Source organism: Brachyistius frenatus, unplaced genomic scaffold, assembly GCF_029030835.1.
Source record: "Brachyistius frenatus isolate BFR_SWC_R1_liver_20210118 unplaced genomic scaffold, ASM2903083v1 Contig_55, whole genome shotgun sequence".
NCBI classification, from domain to species: domain Eukaryota; kingdom Metazoa; phylum Chordata; class Actinopteri; family Embiotocidae; genus Brachyistius; species Brachyistius frenatus.
The window spans coordinates 1,481,285-1,497,385 of record NW_027210654.1 but is presented as its reverse complement, the minus strand read 5'-3'; the positions used below and the strand labels follow the sequence as shown (position 1 = coordinate 1,497,385).

Here is a 16,101-nt window from a genome sequence, read left to right as displayed (position 1 = left end):
ACATCCCTTTTTTTTTAGCTTTAGGGGCACACACCCATCAGGTTTTTTTTTTTTTTTTTTTAATTAATTTTATTTAAGGCATTTAACTGTAATCAGAATAACATCATCACTTTTACTCGACAATAAATAACTGCGGTGCGAAGGCGACTAATGGAGGTCAGAGGGCCAAGGAAAATGAAATGAAGGAAAAGTTAAGCTTGTTCCGGTTTCATTTTGTTTAGGTGAATTTTTTTTTTTTTTTTTTTTTTTTTTAGCTTTCCCCCCACTTTTTATGGACAGATCTTTTTTTTTTTAAAACTCCCATCCGCGTATGCTTATATTTCTCTTTAAAGAAAAGTCGCACCAATTCTACTAAATCCTGAAGCTCACCTTCTACGCGGCGCGGTTTCTGGAGTATTATTTTGAAAGGTGCGACAGGAAGTCGTGTTCTCGCCAGCTGGTGTGCTCTCCAAAGCACATTGTGTACTCGTGTGCTGCTGCTGCCGCCTTCCAGTGGTTGTCTCTCCACTGCGGGAGACTGTTCGCATATATTTCCCCTCCCGGCTTGTCGTTTGTCCAGCACCTGCTTGCCTTTTGGACAAGGACGGTAAGAAATGGATCCAAGCTTTTTTTTTTATTTTTTTTTTTATTTTTTTTTTTATTGTCAATGCAGCACCAAAAACAACAACAACAACAACGTGTAACGTTAAGCTAGCTCACATGTGCATATGCATGTGAGCTGAGGTGTTGCAGCAGCGACTGGTCTCATTAAAAAAACCTGCATTTTACAGTGTAGTAGACGTGTAATGTGTAGTTAATTAGCTGAACTATGTGTCTGCGTGTTCATTATCGAAGTCATGCTGGAATGTTATTAAAAAAAAAAGATTAGAATTGTATGAATCTATTATTCCTACAAGAACCATTATTATATTATTATTTGATAAATAGAAGTTTTGCATTATTCCGTTTTCACCACAAACAAGCGATACGTTTTATTTTGACAGTCAAAGCCGGAAGTGGTTTTTATTTTTTTTTTATTATTTTTTTTTTACATTTGGCGGACTTTACGTTAGTATAACTTCTACTCCTCGTGGTGTCGTCTCTTCTCTGGAGGGCGATGCGAGACGAAACAGTATATAGCACAGCACTATTTGAATTTTCCACTAAATCATTTTACACGTTTACATTTTATTTCACATTAAAGTCTCTTTATCAATTTTTTTTTTTTTTTTTTTTTTTCCGACGACCCTCTTTTCGTCCCGTGTGTTATGCAAGTTGAATTGTTTCATGATGTTGGAGCGAAACGTACCGGGACCTGTCTTGTCCCACTCTTCGTCTGTTCTCATTCAGCACCCATTGCAGTCCCAGAGGTCCAACAATTCTATTTAATTATTGAGGTTTAGATAATGAGCATTTGGCAGATGGGCAAAGGGAACTTGTCCCATTGCATAGTGGGCATAGGACATTGTGAGACTGAGTGGGACATCTGTTTTATGTCATACATAAACAGCTGTTTTACAGTAAAAAAAAAACAAAAAAAAAAAACAGTTCATCCTGAAAAGCCAGAGTCGGATATGGATTTTCTTAGCTTTTATCAACGGGCGCCTCAGCCACAAATGACTGTTCTTCAGACTGTAATGATGGTCACAGTGAAAGCTTCTTATTTTCCCCCCCTCTGGCTGTCATTTCCTCAAGGTGAGACGTCCAGCTTTGACTGCAAGAATTCATGTGCCTGAGAGTCTGACAAACGTCTGTTCAATGGCTACCTCGGGCTCCACCTCCTCGGCCTCCATCACTGCCGCTGTGCCTGAGGGTTTCCATTATGAAACCAAATACGTTGTGCTCAACTACCTGGGAATGCTGCCCGTCAGTAGATCGCAGGCACCGATAACAGACGAAGGTGAGAGGTTACGATTGTGGCACGCTCGCGATCCGCTTTTGGGATTGCGTCAATCTAAAATGAAGACACGAATCAACAAGTGGTGTTGCACATTGTTGTTAATCCTTTTGTGTATCATGTCGTGAATGTACACACACGCAATCCTCACAAATAGATTTACACGAATAGAGTTGTGTGCACTTGCACGCACGGCGGTAACACTAAATATTCGGGGGGGGTGTGGGCACGTAGCCACCTGTCTGCCGGCTCAATTTAGCTCCGCCTGACTTTGGCATGGAAACACATTCACAAAACAAAAAACAAACAAAAAAACGAGTGTGCACGAGTCAACACGACAAATACAAAGTAGTCAGTGCTTGTAAAAAAAAATGGATGTCGTGTAAGGTTTCCCATTAGCACGGCTGAACTTGTTTTTTTTTTTCAATATTCCAGAAGAGCTCAAAATTCACCTGTTTTTATAGAAGCTGTTATAGCAGGCCTGCGCCGGGACCTCAGGCTTTCAGCATCTGGTTTTTCATCTGGCGCCTGGCATATAAAAAAAAAAAACCCACATCGGTCTGTTTGTCGAATGGTTTTTGACCCGTTTGGCACTTTTCCTGAACATGTTTGTAGTTCTTTTCCATTGCAGATCTATGTCTGCACATAATGTGTGAAACGAGGGAGGCTGCAGTTCAGTCGGTAGAGTGGGTTGCACACTAATCAGAAGGTTGGTGGTTCGATCCCCAGCTCCTCCTCTCCGCATGCCTAAGTGTCCTTGAGCAAGACACTGAACCCTGTGTTGTAAGTCGCTTTGGATAAAAGCGTCAGCTAAATGTGATGTAATAATAATGTAATAACTAAATAGCACCGACATTTCACTGTTCTCAGTTTGTCTAAGGAAGATGCGGTCGCACAGTGTTAGTAGTAACTAAATCTTATTGACTATAGGGAGAGAAACATCCCTGTTGTTCGATAGGAGCGTTTTGCAGGACGACTATTTGAGGTCAGGGATGTCAAAGTAAATGAGTAGAGCTGTCTGAAAGAAATGTGTACGTATTGTGAGCAGGAAAAAGGAGAGGTGAGCAGATGGAATAACAGAGAGGGTGGGGTGGGGGCTTTCTGTATTTCCTGTCCATTTTATTGTTGTGTGCATGCTTGGAATGGGCGGAGAAAGGCAGATGAGGTTGCTGATCCCTGCTTTACGCTTGACCCAGTCCAATTTCTGACAGCCTGTCATGAGTAATCACTGTAGGATTACTCGCACACCAATGGACCAAAGGGAAATAGTTGTCTGGTTAGCTGTCTGGCTGAATGCTGAAACAGCACCAAGCCCAGGAAAAACCAACACTGGCCCTCAGGGCGTTCATGTATGAGCTGCAGGGCCAGAGACAGAAAAGGAGAGTGTCTTCGTACTTCCTGTTTAAAAAAAAAAAAAAATGACAGGTTTTTAATTCCCGTCACAAAAACATGAATTGGAAAAGTGACATGAATCAGCTGTTAAACAGATTAGGAATGATAGATGGAGGTCATTTGTATTTCCTGTCTGTTGGCTGCTCGAATGGTGACTCGGTTCCAAATAGTTTTGTTTTTTTTGTTGTTTTTTTTCCATCATTGTGGAACAAAACAATTAAGTGTCAAAACAGGAGAGGGCGTCAGCCTTCCGTATCAAGCGACTGCTGGTCCCTTCCAGGTTTAACAGCTGAATTTCGAATGTGTGTAAAAGCTCACAGTTCACCACCCATGCAGTGTTTGTGTCAGTTTTTTTTTTGCCCCTTGCGTGGTTCATTACACTCCCAGCTGTGTAGACTCAATCTCGTAAATAATTCACTTCCTCATAAGCTTTGCATTGGTGCTCTTGTATGCACGCAATGACAGAAAACCATGATCAGCTTGTTCTGGTTTGAGTTGAGCATCAAGTTGAACGACTTCAAGGTGAAGTGTGTTCGTGTCCGCTGCACTTCAGCCTGCAAAGGTAATTGACCCCCTCCAGGAAAGTTAGTGTTTGCGCATGCACAACTGGTTTGTTGGCAAACTGGTCGTATTTGTTGCCATGCTAAGTGTGCAGGCATCATTTGCTCGTGCTTTTGCTTGAGTAGAGACTCTTGCATGATGTAACTGCTCGGTTTAGACTCACCTTCATGTCTCTGCACGTTTATATTTTCAAACAGGCGGAAGTCTTGTTGAGGTTAAGATTTCTTCCAAAAGAAACCAGATATAAACAACAGTTAAGATGTGTTGAAAACTTTACAAAATTTCCAGCTTAGCTATAACAATTTTTTTTTTAAATTGCATTGTGAACAGGTTTAGTAGTGTTGTGTAAAATGCTCTATCAAACTGTACTACTGAAGTGTGTGTGTGTGTGAGAGTGAGAGAGAGTGAGAGTCCATATGTCTCGTCACGTTTTTTTAATTTAATTTAATTTTTTTTATCTCTTTCAGGAGATGTCCAGATTGAGAGAGAGAGGACCAGGATGATAAAAGAGCAGATAGAGGAAGAGCAGAGACAACTGGAAGATGAAATCACTGCCTGTAAGTGGTCACAAGCACACACACACACACACACACACACACACACACACACACACACACACACACACACACACACACACACACACACACACACACACACACACAGTCAGCTCCACTGGTTCTCCTTCAATAACACTGCAGCTGTTTGTGTGTTAGTGTCTTACAAAAATGTCCTGGTCAGGTCTTGAGTCGTCGATTTCAATTTCCCGTAATGATTGTTATAATAACAGCTTGGCTTTGTATGGATATCTCTGCTGTCAAGTATAATAATTGGGATTCATATTCCCATTTGCACAAAGTAAATCAAATAAACACACAATCAAAAGCCCCAATGTTTTACAAGTTGTTTTTTTCCAAGCATTATACCTCCAAGTCTGTGTTATTCTTTGTTCATTCAGTCAGTCGGTCTGCCCGTGCAAAGGAGGTCAAAAGTCAGTTATTTGCCAGTGTGAATATATGAAATGTATGCTTTCAAAGACAACTTTGACTGGCATGACTGACAGACCACCCTCCTGCTCATGTGGCGTGAAGAGGAGGTGATCTTTGTGAACGGTGGCTGGCTTGGTTTCTGTCTACTGTACATGTAGAGCTTCCTGTCCCTCCCCGACAGCTCACATCCTTGTCTGTTTGCAGGAGGTGTTCCCAATCTGAGACACCCTTTTATGTTCCTGAAAGAAACATACATGATTAAAACTTAAAAGTCTAAAGGGGCAGATTTTACAATATATTTGTCTTGACTGCTAAAATTTTGTGAAGTGTTTCGTAGATCCAGAGGTGCTGTGAAATTATTTTCCCCGTCTTTTCTGCTGGCACATGAATAGTTCCTGTAAATGACCGGAACTGCTCATCTGAGATATCATTCTGTCCTGCAGCTTTTTCCAGCACCGGCTTTGACCGCCACACGTCTCTGGTGTTCAGTCCAATCAACCCAGAGAGCTCTATTGAAGACTGCCTCGCTGTGCTGGGAGACAAAGTGACCAGGGAGCTCGACACACACCTGCCAGCAGCCGCACACACACTCCTCACAGGGTGAGTTTGCAGCGCTGCGACTGGGTTTGAAAAAGCAGCTCACATAATGAACTGTGCTTCTCATTGGCAGAGCTGGTGTACACAAACATGTGAGAACTGCTTACGAATGTTCAATCCAAAAAACTGAGAGCAATGTTTCCATTATTCTCTCGCTACAACATGCAAACTGTATGATGAAAACACCGGTGCCACCATGTCAAAGGAATGACATCAATGTTCAAATATTGCTTGTATTGTTCAGTTTCTCCTGTTTTAACTCTTGAACTTCCCCAGTTTTGCAGTCAGATGAGGAAAAAAAGCTGTTCTGCATGAAACTGACTGAAAGCTGCACATGTAATTCTGAATATTGTAATGTTAGAAGTATTGTACACATAAACATACATATACAGACGCATTCATTCATTTCACGACACATCTATTTATCCCATAAACCCTCATCATACCCCTCCTTCACCAACACAATCACGTGGACACAGTTTTCTCTGGAATTTATTTTCTTTGTATTCCAATCGACACACACGGAAACTTCCTGTATGCACACAGTCACGTTTACTTTTCGAAACAAGCCAACAACAAAAAATCCAGAGTCTTTTGGAAAGAAACAGTTACACAGTGTTCACAATCTTAACACAAATACGTGTGTTATTTGCTCCGTGTTGGAAATATCTGCTGTCCTTTATTTATTTTGGGTTGAGAAACCGATAGGAAATCAAACTTTTGCAGATGCAGTGAATCTTACTTAAAGCTTAACATAAGTGAACTTCACCCTGCCAAGGACATTCATTACTAACTGCTTCAGTAGCAAGTTCAGTGTCTGGCTGATAAGGCTGTGGTTTCAACCTCCAACTGTGAATGTGTGTGAGTGTGTACGACACGGTTAAAAAGGACCGTATTAGACCGCGTTTAAAGTAGATTTCATGATGCGTCGTCACAATTATCACAACTGTCCTTTCACATCTCCCTAAACATGCAGGCGTTCTGCTTTATACCACTGTTGATGTCTGTGTGTTTCAGACCTCTGGATTACCAGAGATTCAGAGACACAACGCTGGACCTCTCGAAACGCACACAGGGAGGCTGGAGCAAGGTGAGTCGGCCGGGAGGTTCACAACTACTGAAAGAAATGACAGCTTGCCCAAGACATGCAAATGGTTTGTGTATTCACTTCTTTTCTGTCTGTATTACCACCACCACCAGGTGTTAGTGCCTTTGGTGCTGCTCCATGCTTTACAAAGCGAAAGCCAGTCTGTGACAACTCTGGTGAATTTTGGGCAGCGCTTCCTAGAGGAAGATGAATCTGACTACATTATCCAGCAAGGAGGATGGGTGAGTTTAGAAGCATCTGATGAAGGAAAATAAAAACATTGTTATCGTTACATTTTATTTTTCACCTGCAAATCCAAAATCACCACCTGTTCAGTTGAAGAATATTACCAGAAATGTCAAACAGTACCACATAATTAGAATAACAAAGCAATAATCCTGAGAAGACAACAGGGTAGAAACGTATTTGAAATAAGTTCAACTAACTTATACAATCAAGAGCAGCAATTACCGAGTGCTTCCTAGTTTCATCGAGGCCTAAATATTGTCCCAAGACTGAGCAGAGCTCATTGTATGAACCCAATAAGATGTTATACCAAGGGAATGAAAAAAAATGCTTGCAGCATGTTCAGAATACACACACAGGTCTGTAAATGACCAGATGAGGGCAACAATGAGCTACCACCATCTCAGTAAAACACCACAGATCAAAATGAATATCAATACATTCTCAACAGACCATCAATACAAATAACCTGGCAGTATTTAAATTGTATCCAATGTAATGTTTCTTTTACTTTATTAACCAAATTACAAAAAAAAAACAAGCAGCTTCTGGATCCTGACATACTTCAGATCAAAGATATTGATTAATACTTCCGTTTCCTAGAATGTTGCCTTTATTTATAAGAAAAAAACGGATTATTTGCACATTTAATGATGATATCGGACACTTTTTAAGAATCCATAACATGAGCTCTGCTGGTGTGAGCTACTTGCTGGCAGTTACAGTTCAGCTGTGCACTTTGGAACTGATACGTCCTGATGCGACTGTACACGGCATAAAGCACTTCCGCTCTGTTGTTGACAAATGAAGAGGTAGCATGAACGCATCCTGCCATCTTGATCATGTGATTTCTTAATGTTCTCTGCACTCACACTTTTCCATGTTTTTGTATTGTCGTGGATCTCCAACTGCAACTTTTCTTGCGTTTTAAGTTATGCATTTTTTTTTTTTTCAGTGATAAGAGCCGAGATAATTTAGTTCCTAATAAGTAGAGCACTGCAATGGCGCCTCATGGATGAGGTCATGCTGACGAATGGTCACATGACTTGACATGTTGTTCTAGTCGCCATTACGCCATTTGCCATGACGCTCCGCCTGGTTTCATGCGATGCAATGTGAACACAGTACACTGGCTCGAAACAAGGCGACATTATTGCCCTGAGTTATGTCACAGGGGATGAAGAGATGAGAGGCTCGGGCAGGGTCAGCAATGGAGGGATGAAGAGGAAGGAGGAGGGAGGGAGAGAGAGAGAGAGAGAGTGCCATAGGAAGGGAGGGTACACTATAGAGGGGAGGGGGTGAGAGATAAGAGGGAGTGAAGGGATGGCACGGTGAGCCAGTGAGAGCAAAGTGAAATCTGCGTTAGTTTGACAGCTCCCTGCATGCACACTTTATCTCCGAGCAGCTTTCTTCCTCCGCTCCAACACGACAACGCACTTGTGTTTTTAACTCTGTACAAGTGTAAACGGCGGTTTCAAGGCTTTGCACCGAGGTAGGACGTTTTATTCGTCGTGCAAACGACACTGTGAGCTAATTGGTCGTGATGTGTGCATGTCTTCTGCTCCAGAAAATATGAGTGAATATGCAGCAGCGGAAAAAATTATCTGAAGACGAATCGGTCTTTCCTCTTTGGCAATATGTCCAGCTCTTGTTGTTGTTTAGTGGTTGCATGTAAGCGCACTATAGGAGTTTTTTTTTTTTTTTACAGCACAGCGATCTTTGTGAAATGTGAACTTAAAGAGTAAAGAACTGAAAATATATTAAATGAAAGCTGATACTAAATGAAGGGACATTATGTTTTTTTTTAGTTTTTTTTTTTTTTTTATAGCATTTTATGTTTTCTTCAACATATTCACCCCTTCCATGTGGTCATCCTTTACCATATTTGTTTATTGACATAATACAGAAAATGCTTGTGCATCTTAGTAATATTTGATTTTAATTTAATTTTGTATGTTACACTGTTGAAAAGTAGATATTCTGTCGTTCCGGTTCTCTTTCAGGACATTGTTGTAACTGAGGTACAAGAGGCAGACTGTGTTAGGTTGGGGGGGCCTCTAATAAAGCCTTTGTTCGTTACATGACAATACAATAGGGATTATTATGACCCTAATATGGTGTACAGTTCATTTAGCAGGAACAAAACCAGTAGCACAGCAGGGGGGGGGGCGGGTAGGAGGAGAACATGATTGGGAAGAGATGAGCAAAAAAAAAAAAAAATCATGGCCGACATGGCGGAAGAACTCGTCGTCCATCTTTCTGTCAGTATGCTTGCATGCTGCTCTTGGCCTGTCCTCTTCAGGAGTCAGGCAGCTGTCCTTCTGACAGTGAAAACTGCTGCATAAGAACTGAATGTGCACAGCTGCCATTTCACATCGCTGTCCTTGTGAGAGTGATGTAACGTGAAGCTGGAGATTTAAAAGTGGCACAATGACAATTGCACCTGACCTCCTGGCAAAGAGAAGGATGCGAAATATATCACTGCAGATTATATGGTTGTGAATTTATAATCAAAGCAGCATTTCTTAAAGGCATTTCCCCTTTAGTTTTATGTTGGCAATTGCTGCGCCTGCTTGGAAACAGTGATGCTCTGGCGGTGATATTTTCAGGACAAGGTGCTATAAGGGATCCATGCTGAGCCCTGTCAGGGCACGTAACGTTCCACTGGGTACAGTGGAGCAGTGCCCCCCCCCCTGTTATGTAAGCACTCTCTCGCCAGCTCCAGGGTTAAACATGTCCATCACTGTCCTACTGCATCAGCATGAGTCTGGACCAGAGAAGAGTGCCGGCAGAGGAAGTCCCCAAAATAACTCTTAATAATCCTCTAAAAACATCCTCATCACCACCAGGGGCTTGACTGACCCACTTGTAGCTTGCAGAAAAACTCGCCACAGCAGCAACACATTGGCCGGCTGCCGATGTTTATACTAGCCAGCCATCCATTTCTCAGCTTCCTCTCTGTCGACCCTTGAGTCCCACTGTCGTCACCACACGGGTAATGATGCCTGGCCAAAGAAACAATACGTATTGATGCAAATTGTCGCGCAGCACACAACAAGAGACGGTTGCATCAGTTTAAAAAGCAGTTTGCCGAAGGCTCTCCCCAAGTTGTCTGATTGCATAAACACAGTCAAATCTCAAGTTGTCTAATCACCGGGCTTGTGCGCAGTTTCAGGCTGCAGGCAAGAGTATCCGTGATGTTTCTGTATGAAACCGAAGATGATGCTGTACGCCTAAATATGACAAGAAAATATAGCCCCTCTTGGTGATTGTAAGCCAGTTTTAAAAGGGAGTCACACTATTCAACTTCCACGTGTTGGTTCAGGCGCAGCCGGTTGCTGGTTTCTTGCTGTCCTCTCTCTCTCTCTCTCTCTCTCTCCACTCTGTGTTTTAGCCATCTGAGTCAGCTGCTGTGTGACCTCCTGCAACGCCTGACCACTCGGAGCGGTGATGACATAATCCTCATAAATGTTAAGCGCGCATACGAGCCAGAGAACATTACATTGATCAAAAAAAGAATCCCAAAATTGACCTGTGCGCAGCGGATTTAGATGCGTGGCGCAGATTTCCGATGTGTAATTGGAAGATTTGATAATGTGGAAAGTTAACTCTTTGCAACAAGGCAGATCTAATGTTTGCAGGCAGGTGTAGCATATTGACTGCATGTGACAGTCTTGTGCCAATGTAGCAAGTACTTGTCACAGTTGCATTGATTTGGCATTTGTTTTCTTCTCCTAAAACACCCTCTTTTTTTTTTTTTAGGGTGGGGGTGGGGAGGCAGTGGTTACTGATATCCAGCCATCCTATGACAGGGTTTTCTCTCAGGTTCATTGTTTAACATCAGAGCAGTGTAACGTGGGAGAGTGAACAGGAAAAGGAATGTCAGGTAAGCTTCACACCTTTGGCTTGACAACAGGAATGTGCAGTGCTTTTATATAGTTTTGTCTCGGGGCGAGGGTGGAGAGCGAACCTGAACATACAACAACACATTGGTTAGTGTGTTTCCCAGCTTCAGCAGGACTCAGAGGGCCTCTGCACCATTAGAGGAAAGACAAATCTGCATACAGCAAAGTTAGAGCAAATTCGGGGTGCGTTGTCTTCTCGGGTATGTTCTTTTCATCGTTTATAATTTGTGTTGGCATTGTTTATTGAAGTACTAAAGATGTTAGCCTGACGTTTTATCACCAGCGCTCTAACTTAGAGCTGCAAGAGGTCAGGCAGAGAATTTGTCCTGTTCAATTTGACTTGAGACTTTCAGCTGTTTTGTTTGACGACTACCACCAAGTTAGTTAATAAATGGTTTGCAGTTTGTGGAGAAGCCAGTTTGTATCTTTTCCTTCTGTTGCTTTCAGTCTGTCCTTCTTTGAGGTTTAATGTCGGGTACGGTTTTAGATCAGTGAAGACTTCGCAGCAGACGTGTTCCCGTTTCCTGAATCCCACCAGTCAACCTTTGCCTCTGCTGTGGATTTTCTACCACACAGTAACCTTGTCGTGTTTCATCCAGCTGATGGGGAGGCCGTATTTTGTGAACCTCTCTTGCTCTTCCACATGCAAATCAGCTTATGTAGAAAGCAAATGTTGGATAACGACAGAATACTGTTAAATTTAATCTCTTGCCCGCCTCCCAGGGTACAGCTGCCGTGCACAACGCGAGTGTCCACGTAAGGAAACGAACCTTCGCAGCTTGCAGGTCAATTTAAAATCACATTTACATCGGCCAATACCCGGTTTCCATAATGCCTCCTCAAAATTGAAATGGCGTGCGGATCAGATGTAAATTAAAAAATTTCCCCTCGGGGATTAATAAAGTATATACCTACCTACCTACCTACCTAAATTGGTGGCCACGGACACTCTGTGAGGAACATAATGACACTTTATCACGATTTCAACGGAGTGCGTTGCCTTCGGAGCTGGTCTGAGCTGTCAGAACCTTTCTGTCCGTCACACCCTCCCTCCCTGTTCGACAAACGCCTCCGTGGCCACTGTCTGTTTGAATCACTGTAGCTCAGGTCACACCTACGTGACCTGCAACGCCACAGAGAAGCCGACCCAAGACGGATCCAAATTTAACTTCATCTGTCCAGCACAATTCATCACCTGCAACTCCACATCAGCTTTTTTTTATTATTATTTATTTTTATCAAACACTTAGCCTCCTCTCTGCATTTTTAACCACAAGATGCACCCGCTCAGATAGATGTGACTGTTTCAGCTATACGACAAAGTGGTTCCGTGTGAGGAAACGTTGCTCTGTTGGACAGTCAGCCGGCCACCTGGATGGATTGCCGTGAGCTTTCGGTCCCCAGAAGATGCACCTCCACTAATTTCAATGGCCTCTAGCGCCGCCATCGGGTTGGCTTATCATTTGGGCATCTGCGTCAAATATCGCAACGAATATTGGATGGAAAAACCATTCGTTTCGGCGCACACGTTCATGTCACCTTCAGGATGAACTGTGTTTAGTGCTAATTAGCAGGTGGTAGCAAAACAAAGCTGGTATGGTAACTCACTCATAATACTAGAATATTTTGTATTCCTTGCAGTCCTGCCAAATGTTGACGTAACAAACCAGCTTTAAACATTAGTTTGACCTTTTAATATCCATCTGTCCCTGCTTTATCCTGTCGAGGGTCACAGGGGGGCCAAATGCACATGCAGCTGTCCCTGTTGTTTCATAAAATTTATTTTAATGTATTTTGCTCCAGCAAGCTCACCTCTGTGTCATTCATCCCCACGTGATTATACTGTATAATGTGCCTGTTACATATTAGGGAAGCACTGCAGATGGTTCCTGAGCTGTAGTTGGGTCACTAGGAGGCATCAAAGGCTCACAGAAGGTGCAAAGCAGTGCAGCTTAACACATTATCTAGACCGCTGCCCTTTGCAAGTGTTGACTCAAAAGCACTTTTTATTTTCACTCTGTGTCCGTGGGAGTATCATATTTTGAATTAAGAAACGGGGGTTTTGGTTTTCCAGTCTAATTTTACCTTATGACCTTGCCTTATAAAACGTTGTGTTTTACTGAAAAAAAATATGTTTAAATAGATTTCTATACTAACAGTGTGGAGTTTTTTTTTTCTGATCGTCTTCATTGAAACTATCCTTTATAATAATGCACTGAACAAGTGAGCTTATAATAAAATAAAGCTGCTAAACCTTCTGCTTGAAACTCTTCTTTCCTGTTTAGTAATAAACAAAAGATAAATGCCACCTCTGTTCCTGTCTCTCTACCCCCAGGGGGAAATATTCAGCCTTGTGCCAGAGGAGGAGCGAGGCGTGAACATCGCCGAAGACAGCAACGACATTTACATCCTCTCAGCGGAGCAGCATCACGACCAGCTCAGCTCTCCCGCGTCGCTGCTCGGCACTGGAGACAACAGCAGTGAGCAGAGCTCCTGGCAGACGGAAAGCTTACCTGTGTCTCTGGCCGGCCACGAGTCTTGGGCACAGGTCGCTGCGATGGACCCCGAAGACGTCAAGAGCCTGGACAGCAATGAGGGCGTGGCTCTGGCTGAGGAGCGCAGTGAAAACAACTCGTCAAACTCTGACATCGTCCACGTGGAGCGCGAGGACGCGGAGCTGCTGGAGGAGGGCGGAGTGATAGATGAGAGCATGATGAGTGTTTTGGGCACCGAGAGCGATCTGGCTGAGCTCAGGGAGGAATTCAGGGACCAGATTCCACCTGCTCCACCTGCCGTGGCAGACCTCACACCCCCAGCCTCCCTGATTTCGTTAGAGGACCCAGTTGTGATAGAGACGCCCCCAAGCTTGTCAGCGGAACCTTCCCTCATCTCCTCAGAACCAGAGCTGCCTCCTCCTGGCCCACAAGCTGCTGCCCCACCTCCGGCCGAGCCAGAACCCGCAGCACCTTTGCCTGTTCCTGCAGTAGAACCAGAGCCTGAGACAGAACCAGCTGCTGCCACTGCCCCAGTGCCTGCTGCGGTGGCAACCCCACCTCTAGCCAAGGAAGTCCCATCAGCACCAGCAGAGCCTGAAGCCACGTCAGAGCCAGCTTCTGAACCGGAGCAGAAGACGGAGCCCGCCACAGTGCCTCCCCAGCCAGAGGAACCCCAGCCGGAACCAGAACCAGAGACTGTGGCAGAGCCAGACGCCACGGTGACTGCACCGCCGGTCTCAGTGGCCCCCGTAGAAGCTCCAGCCGAGGAGGCCCCGGTGCAGCCGGAGCCAGAATCAGAGCTCCCCCTGCTGCTTTATGGAGGAACTGTTCTGGCGCTCCTCGCTGCTGTTATGGCTTATGGTGCCATAAGCTACCGGCGGAAATAGAAAAGAAAAGTATCACCCTCGGGGGAGGAGAATGCAAATGTTAAGATGCTCAAGTAGAAAATAAATTTATTTGTATTCCCATGGTGGGAGTCTCCTTACCAGTTGTACTGGATTGATCAAATGAGAATCTTTTTTTTTTTTTTTTTTTAAATCTGCTGTATTTTCCAAAGGTTTAAAATCTTTGAAAGTTCCCCCACTTTCTCCCCCGGCAAAAGAAAAAAGTCTCACCTACGCTACAAACAGACTGCTGCTTCAACCCACCAGGTGCAAAAAGAAAGCGGAAAACAATGCACTCCACTATACATCTTATTTTCTGGTTTTCTTCCTTCCATTATCCTTTTGTGTTCACTTGCAGTTTTGTCTTGAACTTCTTTATGACTCCAACTTTTCATCTCTCAGTAGGAATGTGTGTCAACCTTTATCCCTCTTCTGCTTTTGGTTTCTCTTGTCCGTTTGGATTTTTTTGCACCACATGATTCAGTGATCCCCCCCACACACACGGAAAATTAACTGACAATGTTCCTGTAGTTAAATCAAAGTCTACATCTACTGTATTTTCCAGCTCTTCCTCTCTCTAAGCAGCAAAATCACATTTATATGTCTCCCCCCCCCTCTAACTATGATGAGTAATTCTGACACTTCCTCTGATAAACAAACCAAATGTGTGATATCGAAATGAAATGAGGAATTTATATTTTGCCTCATTTTTCTTTACATACCACACAAGGGATTAGTATTACTTCACATGCAGCACGTTTCATTTTTGTCTATTGAAACATTAAAGATGCTGCCAAAGGTTACGTGAAAGTATTTAAATGTGCCCCAAGGTTCAGCACTACGGCTGCATTTTGTAGAAATTACACATCAAGCACTCTTAAGATTGACAGCTGGACATTAATGTACTGTGAAGGTCTAAAAACACTTAAACACAGCAAGTAACAAGGTACTAATTCTTGATGCAATGCAGTTCTCCCTCTGCTGTTTCATACATACAGTATACAGTATGATCTTTGAAGATCCCTGATGTTTTTGTTGTTGTTGTAAACGGCACTACATTTTGTTTGCGTTCGCTAAACAAGAAAATGTCAGCCTCTTATTACGGAGAGCAGCAGGAACGTGATCGGCAGCACATGAATACAGTCTTCCCTTTAATGAAAATGTGAATTTACTGCAAGTACCAGCATCTTTTCGGTTACTTTGCCGTCGTTACCTTTTCAGTCAGGTGTCTTTACGTCCTGTGTATTTTGGCCTTGTACCCTTTTCTATTACTGATCCACCTGCTGTTAATGTACTACAACCGTTCAGTTACAAGTGCACCTGTCGCAGTGACAGGATCTCGACTATATACACCCCCCCAAGTAGAAGATGAGGCGGTCGATCGATGTAGGTGATTGAAAGTCAAAATACGATCCTGGGTGACAATCGGAAAAACGTATGCTTAGATAATGGTGTTACAAAGGTTTGGTTTCTCAGTACTCGTAACAAATACCTCTCGAGGTTGCTATGAAATTAGTTTTTGCATTGTCACACAGCTGGTGAAATCCCAGCCTTGACGTGGTGTGAAAGTGGTTAAACGGGAAATGTTCAGTGGTATACATTCAGTGGAATTTCCCTTATGCCTCCCTCAGATTCAGATTGCAGAAAACTTGTTTGACTCGTGTCATGAAGAGATGCTGATGAGCAAGGTGTCACGCCACGTTTCACGCTCACTGCTGCTGCCGCTCCACGTAAATATCTTCTCTGGGGTTTTGGGGATATTGTTGTAGGTTGTCAGGGTAAGAATTAAGAGTTGCTATCACATGGTGTTGTTGGGATAGATACCATGTTTGATACAGAAAGGATGTCTTCATGTCTGTCTCGGTATTACACATGGTAATATGCATCAACTCCGACTATTCCTGCTTTCAAAGGGAAACTGTTCAAATTACAGAGCAGGATGGATGTCAATAAGGTCCCAAACACGGCACTTTGTACCTTGAGTTTCCTACAATCTACTGTTTCAACTGAGAATAATAAACAGATTGAACCATTTAAGAACCTTTCTGCGGTGGTCTGTTATTTAATATTAT

General features: G+C 43.2%; 1 protein-coding gene across 1 annotated transcript; it reads left to right on the top strand.

Moving 5' to 3' along the window:
* Positions 1–513: 513 nt before the first annotated feature.
* On the top strand, positions 514–16,069 carry bcl2l13 (BCL2 like 13). Its single transcript, XM_069705325.1, has 7 exons — positions 514–586; positions 1,675–1,879; positions 4,297–4,386; positions 5,259–5,415; positions 6,430–6,502; positions 6,613–6,741; positions 12,986–16,069. The coding sequence occupies exons 2-7, from the start codon at positions 1,738–1,740 to the stop codon at positions 14,030–14,032; spliced, it is 1,638 nt and encodes a 545-aa protein (XP_069561426.1). The 5' UTR covers positions 514–586; positions 1,675–1,737; the 3' UTR covers positions 14,033–16,069.
* Positions 16,070–16,101: the final 32 nt, after the last annotated feature.